The 15,887-nt window shown below is 40.6% G+C and overlaps 1 protein-coding gene across 1 annotated transcript; it reads right to left on the minus strand.

Moving 5' to 3' along the window:
- Positions 1-1,474: 1,474 nt before the first annotated feature.
- Positions 1,475-14,322, minus strand: LOC149840865 (small ribosomal subunit protein eS28). Its single transcript, XM_090004570.1, has 2 exons — positions 14,224-14,322; positions 1,475-1,879 (listed from the first exon to the last, which is right to left on the minus strand). Exon 2 carries the CDS (start codon positions 1,867-1,869, stop codon positions 1,672-1,674), a length of 198 nt encoding a protein of 65 aa, XP_089860696.1. The 5' UTR covers positions 1,870-1,879; positions 14,224-14,322; the 3' UTR covers positions 1,475-1,671.
- Positions 14,323-15,887: the final 1,565 nt, after the last annotated feature.

A 15,887-nucleotide genomic window follows, 5' to 3' on the forward strand; every position in this document is an offset into this window, starting at 1 on the left:
AATTGACCACCACACATACCCAACCACCTGGAACCAGCAAAGCCTTGGTTAAGTGGTTTGCTGCCCAACATACTTTATTCATAGGGGTGTCAATGGGTCGGGTTTGGTTCGGACCCAGGTGAAACCACCAAATTTTTGGGTATGGTATGGGGTCTGAACCCGAATCTAATCAGGTCCACTATAAGAGAAACCATATCCGGACCCATTAAAAACTACATAAACCAGACTGGACCATACCCGATAAAATAATATCTTTTATTATTTTTACATTGAACAGTGGGACTTAATCGGAACTCAGGTTGGGCCCGGGTCTGGTATAAAATTTCAAAAACTATACCCAGATCCATGTATTAATCAGACCTTCAGGTCCGAACCCAAGTCTTAATCAGGTCTTATTTATCACCATAGCCGAACCGTATAGGGTTTGAGCCAGGTAAACCCGAACCCTTGACACCGCTATTTATTGACAAGAAAGATGTTTGCCATGTGCAACCATGCCCTAACTATATCATAGCCAGCTGCTTGTTTGGAGAAAGGACCCAGATAACCACCACTCAAAGCAAAGTCTCCTCAGTACTATAAAACCGTTGAAATTGGACTATCATTACAAATTATGAATCCACAATTGGATCAAGTTTCAGTGTCCAAATTTAACCAACATAGGGCTAAAGATCCATAGTCATGCAACTTGGTTGATCGATAAAGAAAAACACCATTAACTTGTTACCAGAAATTAAAGAGGCAAATTGAGTAAAGCCCCCGCAAAAAAAAAAATCTAAGTCGTGAAAAGAATCTGTTTGGAAATGAAAAGGTGTTCTTTCTAACACCCTAACTAAAATACTCATCCCCTGATCCAAGCTGTCTCCGGCAACAACAGGACTTGAAGCACTGGGAATGATGGCGCCATAACATCTAAGTTAACTCAATTCCCTTGGCCTCATGCTTCATCAAACCAAAACCTGGCATAATGTAGCCATCTAGAACCCTAATTGAAACCCTAGTCCAACCATCATCGTGCTTAGAGGCGCAGAGCAGGAGGTACAATCAAGAGGTTTCCGGCCGCAGGGCCATTGGAGATCCACAAGGCAGTAGAATGAGAATGTTTGTTTAGACACCTGGTCACTTCCCCTTTGGTGCAGTCAGCCTCTTTTAGAAGGCAAGGTTTACTTGGCATCAATTAAAACAAAGGTTGCATAAGGATCTCAGCACTGAAGAAGACCCTGTTGTGGGTTAACTCGTGACCCCAACAAAAGCACCTCCTTAGACCATGTTCTGACATTAAGATCCCTCTATGACATGCCCCATACTGAATGTTAAGAGAAATGTTGAACACTTGAAGAACTAACACTTAGATATTGGCTCCGATACCATTTTTCAGAGACTCATGATAAGCAACCACAACGGTAAAAAAACTCTAATATCAGCTGTCACGGGCATCCAAAGGGAAATAACAAACCAAGCAGTAACAACGTAGTGCTGCAAAAGCAAAACCATATCAAAAACTCAGACAAGTGCTAAAACACCAAAATTCACCATGTACCCATATACCAGGTACTCCACAATTGGCAAAGAAAACCCTAGCAATAAAAATAACCTCGGAAGTGTAAACAGTGACAACCACTATTCCCATGGATCATAACCAAAATTTTCAAAACATATACAATAAGGCCATCAGCGCAACCTCCTTGCTTCACGTTCAGACTCGAGCAAAGTAAGTATGTCACCTTCTCTGACCGGCCCTTTGACATTCCTCATGATAAGCCGGTTCTGGTCATCTAGAAACTTGACTCTTACCTGAGTCACCTGACCTCTTGACCCAGTTCTTCCCATCACTTTGACCACAACTGCAAGCTTCACTTGGGTATCCATCTCTCGTAGGCTGAAAACAAGTATATGGCAGCATCAATAAACAATAAAAGACCACAAAATCATGCAACACAACACAGAATTCAAAAGTTATCCCAAGCTGTCACAGATATCAGCAATATTTTCAAAATATTGCAATATTAGCGTTGTATTTTCAGCAAAGGATATTATAGGTAAAATATCACCGATTTGATTATATCGCAATATTCACATGATAATATTACAATATCAATTATTTTTACAGTTTTTATACATTTTTTACATCTTAAATATGTTTTTCATCTTTATTTTACATTTTTTACTTATTCTTTTATTATATATGTATTTTATTGTCTAAATATGATGTTTTTCATCTTTATTTTACAGTTTTTATACCCCTGGTGTGTTCACTTTTTTTCTGTCTTCGTTTCTTTTTTGTGGAACGGAGAAACGCTGTCGACGGACGCCCTCCTTTGCAGCCATCGACGGACGCCCTCCTCTTCAAGCCCTTTCTCTGACCCATCTCCTCCTCTCCATCGGCAGACACCCTTCTTCGCTGGAGCTTGTTCCTCCCTTCTCTCGACCGTCAGCACAACCACCGCCCACCACCGAGGATCATCAGCCGAGCAGTCGACCGATCCACCACCACCACCTCCAAGGATCGCCGCCGAGGAACACGCCCAACACAGTTCGTCCTCTCTCGCTCTTTCCCTCTCCCGCAACAGCCATCCCGGACCCAGTTCTCAGCCAACGAAAAACGCTTTTCCCTCTCACTCCCCATCTCTGCTGGATCCCGCTGCTGCAAAGCACAACCTTGCCAGAACGGTGTTTAGAGGCATCTCGCTGCAGCCCGCTCTCGTTGCAGCACCATCTCACCGCGGACACATCGCCAGAGCGCCATCTCGAAATCTACTGTATGGTTTTTGCCCAAACAGTCGGGTCCTTTGATGATTCTTGCGCAACCTTCTCTTCCATCGACTCTTTAGCATGCGTCTGCCATGTCCCGATGTGCGTTGGTCTCATTCTTGAAAAGACCATTTTGGGTCAGCCCCAACAGGAGAGTTTAGAGTTTTTAGGTGCTTGTGAAGCGAACTCCCCTTTCACTCATCTTTCGTGGTGGCCGTCCTGAACGTGCGCTGCCGTGGAGATATTCTAGGTGGGGGGTGTCGACCTACCTGAGGTTTGTCCGTGGGCTGTGAAGTGGGAAATAAAGGAGAACCTGCATTTGCCAACGTAGCATCACCGGAGCTAAGCGGCTTCTTTCCTTGCTTATCTCTACTATTTGTTGTTCGTCTTTCTATTGATTGTTGAATCTTGAACTGCTGCATCTCTGTTTTTCTGATTCTCTCACGGTTCAAGGAAAAGAAAAAGGTCGAAGCTGTGTATACTCTTTGTTGAGCTAGAGAATCTCAAGGGTTTTACTAACTAGAGGTCACGCAGCACTGCATAAAAAGAGGGATTTCTCAGATCCACTGCTGCAGCAAGGGTGAAATCGGAGAAAATTGGGGATTTTCGATTCAGAGGCGTGGATTCTTCTTCCCTCAACATATTCCTCTTGGGCTCAACCCAACCCCCACTGCAAGCAGCGAACCACTATCTTGTGAGGCCATTCCACACTCCTTCCTTACCTTTCTCACGAGTGGAACCAGGAGGGGTTGAGATTTTCATGAATCGGCATTCGTAGGCGTAGTGGATTTGGGGATTTCGTGGATTTCTGAAAGGCTAAGGGATTCTCATTCAATTTTTTGGTGTAAATCAAGGGGGGTCGCCTGAACCAGAGCAGGGCGCAATCTGAAACCCTCGACTACCGGATACTCTCTCTCTCTCTTTGGGTCACCGGAACCTAGGTCGCCGACTAACAGTGAAGCAAAACCCTCGACTAACGAATACTCTCTCTCTCTCTCTCTCTCTCTCTCTCTCTCTCTCTCTCTCTCTCTCTCTCTCTCTCTCTCTCTCTCTCTCTCTCTCTCTCTCTCTCTCTCAGGAAGCTCGTCAGAACCGGGGCCGCCAGAGGTAGACGAAGCTCCCACCGCACATCTCTCTCTCTCTCTCAGCGGCAGGGAGGGGGTTTTCACGCCTTGGGAGATCCAACACGGGCGACAGAGGTAGCCCCCCTCAATGAGTGACGATTCAAGGTATTTTTTATGTACTTCCGCAAATTTTCCTTTTGTGGCATTTTCATGTCGTTTCTTTTCGAAAAAAAACTTGTTTTTATACATTTTTAGGTCGTGTTTTTTTATCATGTGCATAACTGTTTAGTTATACACTGTCTGTCCCAAACCCGGATAACGGAGGAGGGTTGCGGTAGGCCAGTGATAGCCAGCGTAAAAATTTAGTCACACCCTATGAATATGAACCAATATGCGAATTTCGTTGGGGCATTCCCTACTACGGGACGCTCTGTACTCTACAGGCCCGGAGGCAGTGATAAGTGGGCAAGGGTAGCTAGGACATTGCCCAGAGGCAATGCGTCAAACCGACGCCCGGGGATGGGGTCAAATAGGCAAGGGTTCCCGCACTTTGTTGGACGGGTGAGGGTGAAAAAGATAGTTCAAGACCATACAATTAGGTTAGCCACTTGGAACATAGGGTCTTTAACTGGTAAGTTGGTAGAGTTAGTAGATGTTATGTGTAGGAGAAAGATTGATTTTTTATGTTTACAAGAGACCAAATTGTTAAGGTGAGAAAGCAAAAGTGATACAACCTTGGAGATATAAGATTTGGTATACAGGAATACATAGGAATAGGAATGGAGTTGGAATTGTTATTAGTCGTGAGTTTATACATAATGTAGTTGAGGTCTGTAGGAAGGGGGATGGATTATACTTATTAGATTAGTAGTAGGTACGGATATTATTAATTTTATTAGTGTTTATGCACCTCAAGTCGGTTTAGACGATTCCATTAAGCGTCAATTTTGGGAAGATTTAGACGGAGTAGTACAAGGGATATCTCACGGAGAAAAGATTTTCATCGGCGGAGACCTTAATGGATATGTAGGCATTAGTAGAGATGGATTTGAGAGTATCCATGGAGGCTACGGTATAAGAGAAAGAAACGAAAGTAGAGAAAGGATTTTAGATTTTGGTTTGTCCTATGATTTGATCTTAGCCAACACGTGGCTTAGGAAGAGGGAGTCTCACCTAGTAAGATTTAAAAGTGGGGTTAATAAGAGTCAGATAGATTTTTACTTACTCAGAAAGAGATATAGGGGTTGTTGCATCGATTGTAAGGTTATACCGGGAGAAAGTGTAGCTACACAACATAGAGTCTTAATTTTAGATCTTAAAATTAGAAAATGCCACAAAAGGGACAGACATAGGATAGATCCTAGAATTAAGTGGTGGGCACTAAAAGGAGCTAAACAAGAAATGTTTGTAGAACAGGTAGCTAAGGAAGCTAATTGGTGTCTCGAGGAGGATGCAAAATCAATGTAGAATAAGATAGCGGGTTGCATGCGAAAGGTGGCGAAGGAGGTTTGGGGTGAGTCTAAAGGCGGTACACCGCTAGGTAAGGATACATCATGGTGGAACGAGGATGTCAGATTAGCTATTAAGGTTAAAAGAGAGTGTTATAGAAATCTAAGTAAAAGTCGTGATGATGAGAATTTGGAGAAATATATGATAGCAAAGAAGGAAGCTAAAAAAGTAGTTCGAAACGCGAGGGATAAGGTATATAAGGAGGTTTATGACAAGTTGCATACCAAAGAGGGCGAGAAGGATATTTATAGGCTTATAAAGATGAGAGATAGGAAATCGAGGGATCTGGGTATGGTTAGATGTATCAAAGATGAAACACAAAGGGTTTTAGTCAAAGCTGGAGAGATTAAGGAGAGATGGAAAGATTATTTTGATAAGCTATTTAATGAAAGTCATGCTCGGGATCTTGGAGACTTCTCTGTTCCTTTTCATGAGATGAATTGTGACTTCATGCGCAAGATTCAAAAAAAAGAAATTACAGAGGCTTTGAAGAAAATGCAATCAAGAAAGGCAGTTGGCCCGGATGGTATACCTATCGAGGCTTGGAAATGCTTGGGTGAGAAAGGTTTAGTCTGGTTGGCAAATCTTTTTAATAAGATTTGGCGGACAAATAAGATGCCTAATGAGTGAAGGAAGAGTACTTTGGTGCCTCTCTATAAGAACAAGGGTGATATACAAGATTGCACAAACTATCGTGGTATAAAACTCATGAGTCATACTATGAAACTTTGGGAGAGGGTGATTGAGTATAGGTTGAGGAAGGTTGTCATGATATCGGAGAATCAATTTGGTTTTATGCCAGGAAGATCAACTATGGAAGCTATACATCTTCTTAGACAACTTATTAAGAGATATAGAGAGAGGAACAAAGATTTGCATATGGTTTTTATTGATTTGGAGAAGGCATACGATAGAAGTACCTAGGGATGTTCTCTGGTGGACAATGATGAAGAAAGGCATCTCTCTCTCAAGTACATTAGTATAATTAAAGATATGTATGAAGGAGTAGTAACCAATGTCTGCACTTGTGGAGGAGTGACAAACAATTTTCCTATAACGGTTGGGTTAAATCAAGGATCTGCATTAAGCCCTTTCCTTTTTGCTATAGTGTTAGATGAACTTACGAGATCAATTCAAGAAAATGTGACGTGGTGTATGTTGTTTGCTGATGATATTGTTTTGATTGATGAGTCTAGAGCTAGGGTTAATGCTAAGTTAGAATTATGGAGACAGACTTTAGAAGCAAGAGGTTTTACGTTGAGTAAGAGTAAGACAGAATATATGGAATGTCGGTTTAGTAAGCAACGAAGTAGTGATGAGAGTGTAGTGAAGCTTGGTGAGCAAGAAATAGCAGTGGATGACTATTTCAAATATTTGAGATCCATCATTCAAAAGAATGGAGAAATTGATGGAGATGTAAATCATAGGAGTAAGGTTGGGTGGATGAAATGGAAAAGCGCAATTGGAGTGCTGTGCGATCGTAGAATGTCATTGCGGTTGAAGGGGAAGTTTTATAGGACGACAATTAGACCTGATTTACTATATGGTACGGAATGTTGGGCTGCCAAGAGACAGCATATTCAAAAAATGAGTGTAGCTGAGGTGCGAATGCTTATATGGATGTGTGGAAATACAATAAAAGATAAGATTCGGAACGAGGAGATACGTAAGAAGGTAGGTGTTGCACCCATTGAAAATAAGATGCGAGAGAATCGTTTACGGTGGTTTGGACATATTCGGCGAAGGCCTAATGATGCTCCAGTTAGAAGGTTGGAGAAATGGGAAAATATATTAGTTAAAAGAGGTCGGGGTAGGCCTAGGAAGACTTGGATGGAGATGATAAGAAAGGATATGAATGCTTTGAACCTCACCGAGGACATGACATTGGATAGAAATGATTGGAGGAGAAGGATTCATGTGGAGGACCCAAAATGATTTTATTTTTGGTTCATATCGCTGACCCCAAATTGTTTGGGATGAAGGCGTTGTTGTTGTTGTTGTTGCGTAAAAAAAATTAAGCCAAGATACTTTCCCAAGATTTATAACCAAATATATAATATTGGGAGAAATAGTCTCCACGACATATAGCATATATACCGATATTTTTTACTATGATCCCAAGTATGCTCCACTTTTACTCCCGTACTGTAACCCCTCATATATTGTCTAGTGGGAAAGTTCACCAAAATGGCTGTATCCATGTGATGTAGCTTCTGTTTTCCAATTCACATATGCTGGCTCTCATGAACAGTAAATTTGATAAATTGTGAGCACTATTTGGTTAAAAAGAATATATGGAGCCAAATAATGCCCAAACATGAAAAGTTACCTCTTTACTCAAGGTGTCGCCAAGAAAGGACCTCAAGATTCATTTTTGGGAAAACAAAACTGTCAACATGACACTTGTTTTTTATCTTCCTTTTTTTCTAATCTAACTCCACTATAATAACCTGAAGCTAAGGAGACAATAAATCTACAAAAAAGAATCCTCCATACCTAGTCGGGCAACCTATGTGATGGTTCTTTCCTTTGTGCTGTATCTTTCGTTGTAACATAATGCTAACCAAGCTGTCCCAAGCACATGTCTCTATTATGCACATTTAACTTTTGGTTTGGCAATGAAAATTTTGCAATGGATAGAAGAAAATGTGCCGCCACATTTATTTTACAAGAATGAATTATTAACTCAGAAACAAAATTCAAAGTTACTTAACAAAGCATTTCCATCTTACTATTCTTTTTGCCAGTGCATTTGCATTATTCATTGGCATGAATGTTACAACTCATAGATACATTATTGGCTATGTCACATGGGTGTGGGTGTGGGTGCGGGTGCGGATGCGGGTACGGGTGCGGGTGCGGGTGAGGGGGTGCGGCACTTTCAAAAAGCTTGGTTGCCGGGGTGCGGCAAAAAATATAAAAAATTATATATATATATATATATATATATATATATATATATATATATATATATATATATATATATATATATATATATATATATAGTCCAAAAGTTGGATATAAATGACCCTGGGTGCGTTGACTGCACCCAAGGTCAGGTTGACCACATCGGGTGCGGGTGCAACGCACCCAGGGTCAGGTTGACCGCATCGGGTGCAGGTGCAACGCGGGTGCGGCACCTAGTTGGAGAGTCCCTGTGACATAGATTATTGGCATTAATACTTCCCTTAAAAACCAAACTTAATACCACCGAGGTGGTATCCCATGTGGTAAAGCGAGGTCATGTGACAAGCTGAAGGCCCAGGTTAGAATCACCTCTCCCACATGGGGCTTAAGAGATAACTGGTAGGGGTCTGCCTAACCCCAGCTTGCCTTTCAAAAAAAAAACTTAATGAAATAAGAAGCTGATACTTTCTAAGATGATTTTCCAACAAAATTCCTTATTTATTTTTTCTTAATTCATTATTTTCTTTGCTCAAATTCGATTATTTCCATAATTTTAGAATTTTTAACCATTTTTTTGGAATAACCATAACTTTATAAATTTTAACCATTTTATAATCTAAGATACACATGTTAACTTGGAAGGACACATTTTTTGCATATGCATGAATGAGTCTGGAATCAAGTTATGGCCAGCCATCTATAAGGTATACTAACAAGTCAAAGACAGCCAACCCAAAAATGGAACTTGGAACCAACTCAATGGCTTAGCTTTTCTTAAGATGTGGGAAGCCAATAGTGCAAGAATATGAATATCAACTCTCAATCTTTTATACCATAGACTAACCATTGAACAAGTATATACATTTGTCACTTGCTAGTTTTCTATTAAGCCCTCAAGGAACAGGCAAAAGTCAACTATCGGCATTGACATCCTCTGCAAACAACTATCAGTATGCACTAACCCACCAAAAAAACATATCAAGCAAAACACTATTGTCAATGGTCAACCTATAAGTAATGAATATTTAGTTCAATTGCATAGGGAATACTATATGAATTTCACAAATGTTTTTTTAACCTAGATCTTGGCATACACAAGTGTTAAAAATATAGGGATGAGATAAGCAAGAAATTACCAGAATAAAAAACTGCTCATGTGAGATTGGGTCAACAAGATAGTCAGACACTTTTAGAGATTTTCCCAGATATAAACTTCAAGAAATAAAGCCATTATATACTCTAATGCTGTGTCCAGATGCAAACATTAACCCAGAAAAAGGGGCATGCTCAGATGTTAAATTGTTGGAAATAGTACATCCTAGTCGATTATCTTTTCAGACAAGCAGATGCATCCAACGCCCCCAGAAGGTACAAAATTCCCAATTCAAAGCATAATCACAACTATCAGTATCAGCTATATCTAGGCGAGGCTATTCCTCGTGATAGTATAGCTTTTATAATAAATCTCAGAGAAATCTTGGGGCATATACATATATATAACAAAAATAAGAAAATATCATGTTTAGATAATAAAATACATATATAATAAAAGAAATAAGTAAAACTGCAAAATAATTAAGACAAACACATTTAAGATGTAGAAAATAAATAAAAAACAGTACCAAGAATTGACTATATAGTGATATTATCACAAGAATATAGTGACAATCTTGTGATGTGTCCGCCGACGCCATCATCATGCAAGGCCAACGGCGCACGTGGATGCGTGTGCAACAAAGGCACTGATGCACGCGAGTGCATGTGCAGCAAGGGCACCGACATGGGCATTTGTGTGTGGTGTTGCACGGATGTGCATGCATGGGAGAGGCAGCACTGCACGGTGGAAGGGAGGGTGTGTGCTCGTGTGTGCAGCGTGCACCTCCAGGGAAGGTTCACCGCAGAGTGCGGTGAGCCTGTCTTGAGGAGCGCAGGGAGTGGTGTCCCTGTGCCGCTGCTGCTGTCGGACTGCAGCCGTGTGCTGCGATCGACTGTGGCGATCTGCAAACAAATGAGGGTGGCCTCTGGTGTTGCAGGAGGTGCCTCGAATGGAGGGGTGCGCACAAAGAACGACCTATGAGCAGGGCATGCATGTGCACAGCCAAGCCATAGGTGCGTTTAAAGGCTTATTGTGGTTCAACAAGCGCCGACGTGGATGTGGGATGAGCTTTTACACGTACAACATCGAAGGTTTAATCAACCCGATGCTCGCAAACCTTTCGAGGGTGAAGAGGGGTTCAAGATTGCCTCTAGACCGTTGGAAAGCGGCTACGCTTGTTGGGAGTGCCCCAACTCCACTAACGTATGTGATTCACTCGTCATCTATGGCACAAGTAAGCTAAGTGTTATTAAAAGACCACTTAACCCATCAAATGGCTTGGCAAGGATGCCAATCCTCTTTGGAAGAGTACTAACTCAATTTCACCTAAGAGCTGTGTCACATAGGGCGGTGCGGGGAGGATATATATATATATATATATATATATATATATATATATATATATATATATATATATATATATATATATATATATATATAATTTTTAACAGTTTTAAGTTAACATTGTGTATGTCTATGCATTTATGTATTTATATATATAATATAGATAAAAATGAACTTGATTAGGGTTAACTGAATCTACTTTTGGATAGAAATGGACCTCAATGTGGTTGACTTCACCTAACACAAAAGAAGCTGTGTCCAAGTGCCGCACCCGCCTGGGTGCGGGTGCGACGCGGGTGCAGTTCCCTGTTAGAAGAGTTTGTGTGACATAGCCTAAGAGAGAAAGAGAGAGACTAAACCTACTTTAGTTAAGAGTTTGGGATCAAGAAATATCCCTTTTCACGTTTAGGATCAGGCATTATACCTTTCCAAAAAGTCGACCCCCTTGGGCTCTTATAGGCCTAAGGGAGGTGGTAAACATATTACATGGGGCTCATATGGTTTTGGCTAAAACCACATCTAGTTTCATGATTACCAATTTCGAAACTAAGTGCTATAGTGGTTTCCTCACAAAACCACTCTTAATTACATCATTACAAAGGTTAGATGGGACAACCTCCTTGTCCCATCATAGGATGACGTGGCAAGCTAGTGGAGCCACTAAGATGCCGAGAGGCAAGCTTGGTGGGGTGTACCATGGTCGACCCTGTGGGGGGCACTTAAGGGAGAGAGGGTTGTGTGTTCGCCCCGGAACACAAATTCGTGTGTTCGGTGTGTACGAAGGAATATCTTGGGACCCGCAACAATTCATGTCAATGCTACCCATGATGATTTACAAAGCCAATCACTTATGTGCTACAACACACCTTGGGAGTCCCAAGTGAATGAGGTGATTGCAAAGGTATTGCACTCTGGCAGTTCCATTGGTTTGAACTTAAGGGTGCTCCTCATGAGATCAACTCCAAGATGGGATTTTGGAGAGGTTTGGACCATCCTCCATGACCAACCATGATATGATCCTCAAACAACTCAAGCAATAGGGAAGTTAAAAGGAATATCAAGAGCACGAGGAAGTCTATGCCATGATCTCACATGTCGACCAACATATCGTGTTCGGGTCCTATGTCAGAGGACTCAAGGATGAGTTGTAGATTGAGGAATTAGCCTCAAGCATGCGTACACCTAGCAAAGCATACCACATAGCTAAGGTGTATGAAGAGAAGCAACTATTGCGGTGGGCGAGTCGAAAGACAAACCGCCAAGGGAGATTCAAAGAGCTCCCAAGATAGAACTCAAGCTTGTGCCTAAACCTACACTCGAGCCTAAGGTGGATACCATCTCCCAAAAGAAAATGGAGGAAAGACGGAAGCGCAAAGAATGTTTTTGATGTGGTGACAAATAGAATCCAAAGCACAAGGGACAAAGTCTTCGAGTTCTCCAAATCATTGATGATGAGGAGGAACTTAAACCACACAATGATGAGAGTGCATTCATTGAGGACGAGGCAGAAGAGCTTGAATATCACGCCATGTTGAGGCTTTCAAGGCCACAATCCATGCGCCTAGACAAGCGATTGAGTGGGCATAAATTACTTGTGTTAATAGATACGAGAGTCACGCATAATTTTATCCAAGAGGAAGTGGCCACAAGAATCGAGTGTGAAATCAAGGAACACCCCATGTTCAAAGTTGTGATTGGAGACGGTGGATGGTTACAATGCCTCTATGTATGCCAAGATGCCCCTTTGGCCCTCCAAGAGGCTATCTTCAAGTTAGATTTGTACCCCCTCTCTATTAAAGGAGTCGAGGTCGTGCTCGGGATGAGTTGGCTTCAAAGTTTGGGCAAGGAGTCATGGGATTTTGGCACCGTGGGAATGGTCTTCCAAGAAGTAAAAAAGTTAATCACCCTTCGAGCAAAGAGAGCCACACACCATGGGGTTGACACTCAAGAGGCTCTCAAGCTATTCAAGAGCACGCAATGTGCAGCCCTATGATTGGTTAAGAAACTCGATGGATCCTATGAAGAACAAGATGAGGACAAAGTGATCACAACCCAAGACATCTAAGGCATTAAGAGGTTTCCACATGTTGATTGGCTAATAGGTGTTTCATACAAGGCTACGACACCATAGCACGAAAGGTCTGAATGGTGTTGCCATAGGCTCTCCAAATTTGTTTAAGGGTGAAGCAAGGAATTGATATTCCAATGAAAGTCCTAGGGCACTAAGCACTTCATGTGCCTGGGCACGTATATAGGGAGGAGCCAGGGTGGGATGTTGTGTTCGATCTACCGGGAAAACAATGCACACACAAGGGGAAAATATTAGAGACGGTCGAGAGGGTTTCGTCTAGCCCAAGGCAAGACGTACAAATGATCTACACGAGCGAGCAGGCCCAGATTACAAGGCTCGGTACAGCCCACAAATGCACTCATAGGTGCTCAGTCTAGTAACTGAGAGAGGGTTGGAGACAGCAAACCGAGAGAGAGAGAGGAGTGTACCTTTTCTTCTTCTTCTTCACAAAGAATTAACACCATGCAATGAGCCTATTGATATACAACCATTTCTAATCTTCAAGAACATCCTAGAGGAAGGAACCTGGCCACAGAAAACCTCTAGGAAATAGCATTACCTAATACCGAAGTGCATTTCATGTCACTAGTCCTACAAAGTAGATGAAAGTTTCCTCATATTTCAGATTATTTAACATGAAATCATTTATTTAAATTTCAAAAATCTATTGGTATTTCAGAAGATTTCTCGAGCTCAGAGATGAAACTAAAAGCAACAGCCCTTTTGGAGCTCTTTCTCATTCATGGCATTTCATTTCCACTGTCGAATAGCAGATGAAATTAATACATTATCTCTCTTTGGCAAAGAAAAGCATGGTTTGCACCCAGCTTGCTTCAATACTTTTCACTTGCCAAGGAAACAATTTGACCTCTTTGTTCCGACAACTACAATAACCACAATCAAATCATGTCATTTCTCATTGCAGATGATACTCCAACTAGAGTAAACAAATGTGCATCAAAACACAATCCCTGCGCAGTAAACCTGAAAAATACTTTCCAATCCCCTTTCCATAATGGGGCACCCAAAAAATAGATTAAGCAATCAAACTAACCTGACGCGATGATGCAACCTTGTCTAGAGATTCATAGTAATCAGGTATTACGTATTGAATAAGGTGCATCCAAACACCCTTGAACAGGCTTCATAATTCATGAAGTCGCTCCATCCATGGTTAATTACCAACTAAACCAGTTTAATTCTACATAAACCTTAAGGCCTAAACCTAAAATATATTTCACCAAAATAAATCCCTCAAACTGGCATACAAAACAAAATATCTCGAAATATCACAAAGTAAACCTAATGATCAACATAGACAAGCAAAGAACCAGAAGCGACGTATACCATGAACTCTAAACCCTGTTTACAGAAGAGCAACAAAAAAAAAAGATACCACCAAAACCAATTTCCAATATGAAAGAAAAACAATTTTAGAGAGGCAGATGGAGAGGTAGGGAGATCCTTCTACGTGGGGGTACCTCAGAAATCGACTGGAAATTCCCTCGGATAACCAGAAAACTAACGTTCCCTCAGCGGAGACGGCGAACCCTTCCACTTCACAAAGAGAAACCCTAACCCTAATCTGAGGTGACGCGTTCCGCTTACCTTTTATAGTTGCAGCGGGTACTGACGTAAATTTATTTTACCACAAATAACCTCGTAAGTATTAGTTAAAGATGAAAAAGACTTTAAGAAAAATGACAAATATATCCATATATATTTCTCAAAATGATAGGAAGTTGGGGCCCTAACATTGTTAAATTGGCTGGTGGCAAAAAGGGTAATACATTTCAGAAATGACTCAAGGATGTAAACGGGCCAGACTCGGGTCGGATTTAGGCAATACCGAATTCGACCTAATTGAATCTGACCTAATCCGAGTCGGATTGGATCAGTTGAAACCAAATCCGGATCCCACTAGCTTAAAATATGACATTTTACACTTCAGATTTAAACCTTAGTGAGATTAGAATTTTAGTCAGACTCGGATTTGGATGCAAAACTCAATAATGAGTCCGGATCCGACTTTGTCTGCCTTATCCGACTAATTGTATTCTGATTTGGGTTAGATGTTAGATAATATCCGACTGTTGACAATCCTAAATGAGATGAAGGTATTGTGGAACAGTTCGGATCCATTCTTTCAGCATGAATCCGACCCACACTTGCAAAAAATGGACCAAGATAATAGAGCTCATGTTAGATTGCCTTGTGGTTGGATCTTGTCAGGCCTATAACGATGTGTTCAAGATGGATAGAACCAGGGGCAGAACTAGGAATTTAAACTAGAATGGGCACGAATGCACATTAAAAGGGAAAAATAAATCCTAATAAACTATATTAACAATATTTCCAAACAAATCAATTATTCTAAAGCATAACTTTTACAAAAAAACTCTAATTCCTACCAATATCATAATTATGCATTTATATTAATTGATTACAAAACAAAACCTTAATATTTTAACTAAGATCAAGCATTTATTATTAATTATTCATGGATTCATGTCTAATTAAAATTAAAAAAAACCTTTAAACCATAAAAATATTTATGCCATTTTATAAATTACCAAATTGAAACCTTAAATCCTAACCAACATCATTGATTTATAGGCTATTTGATAAAAAAACTTAAATTTCTAACTAAAAATAAGCATGTGAAATCAAGTTTAATGTTGATTTAAAAAAAACAAAAATACCCAATTAAATACTCAACTCATTAAAAAACAAAACAAAAAGCTTAAAAACCCCTAAATCCTAACTAAATAGTCATGCTACAAAAAAATCAAAACTTATTTCCTGAAAAAAATTATATATATGCTAATTAAGAAAAAAAGATTGGGTGGATGAAATGGAAAAGTGCAACTGAAGTGTTGTGTGATAGTAGAATGCCATTGCGGTTGAAGGGAAAGTTTTATAGGACGACAATTTGGCCCGCTTTACTATATGGTACGGAATGTTGGGATGCCAAGAGACGTCATATTCAAAAAACGAGTGTAGCTAAGATGCGTATGCTTAGATGGATGTGTGGAAATACAATAAAAGACAAGATTCGAAATGAGGAGATACGTAAGAAGGTAGGCGTTGCATCTATTGAAAATAAGATGAGAGAGAATCATTTACGGTGGTTTGGACATATTCG

The sequence above is a fragment of the Nuphar pumila genome, chromosome 4 (genome assembly GCF_984573655.1).
Source record: "Nuphar pumila chromosome 4, dmNupPumi1.hap1.1, whole genome shotgun sequence".
In the NCBI taxonomy this organism is placed as follows: domain Eukaryota; kingdom Viridiplantae; phylum Streptophyta; class Magnoliopsida; order Nymphaeales; family Nymphaeaceae; genus Nuphar; species Nuphar pumila.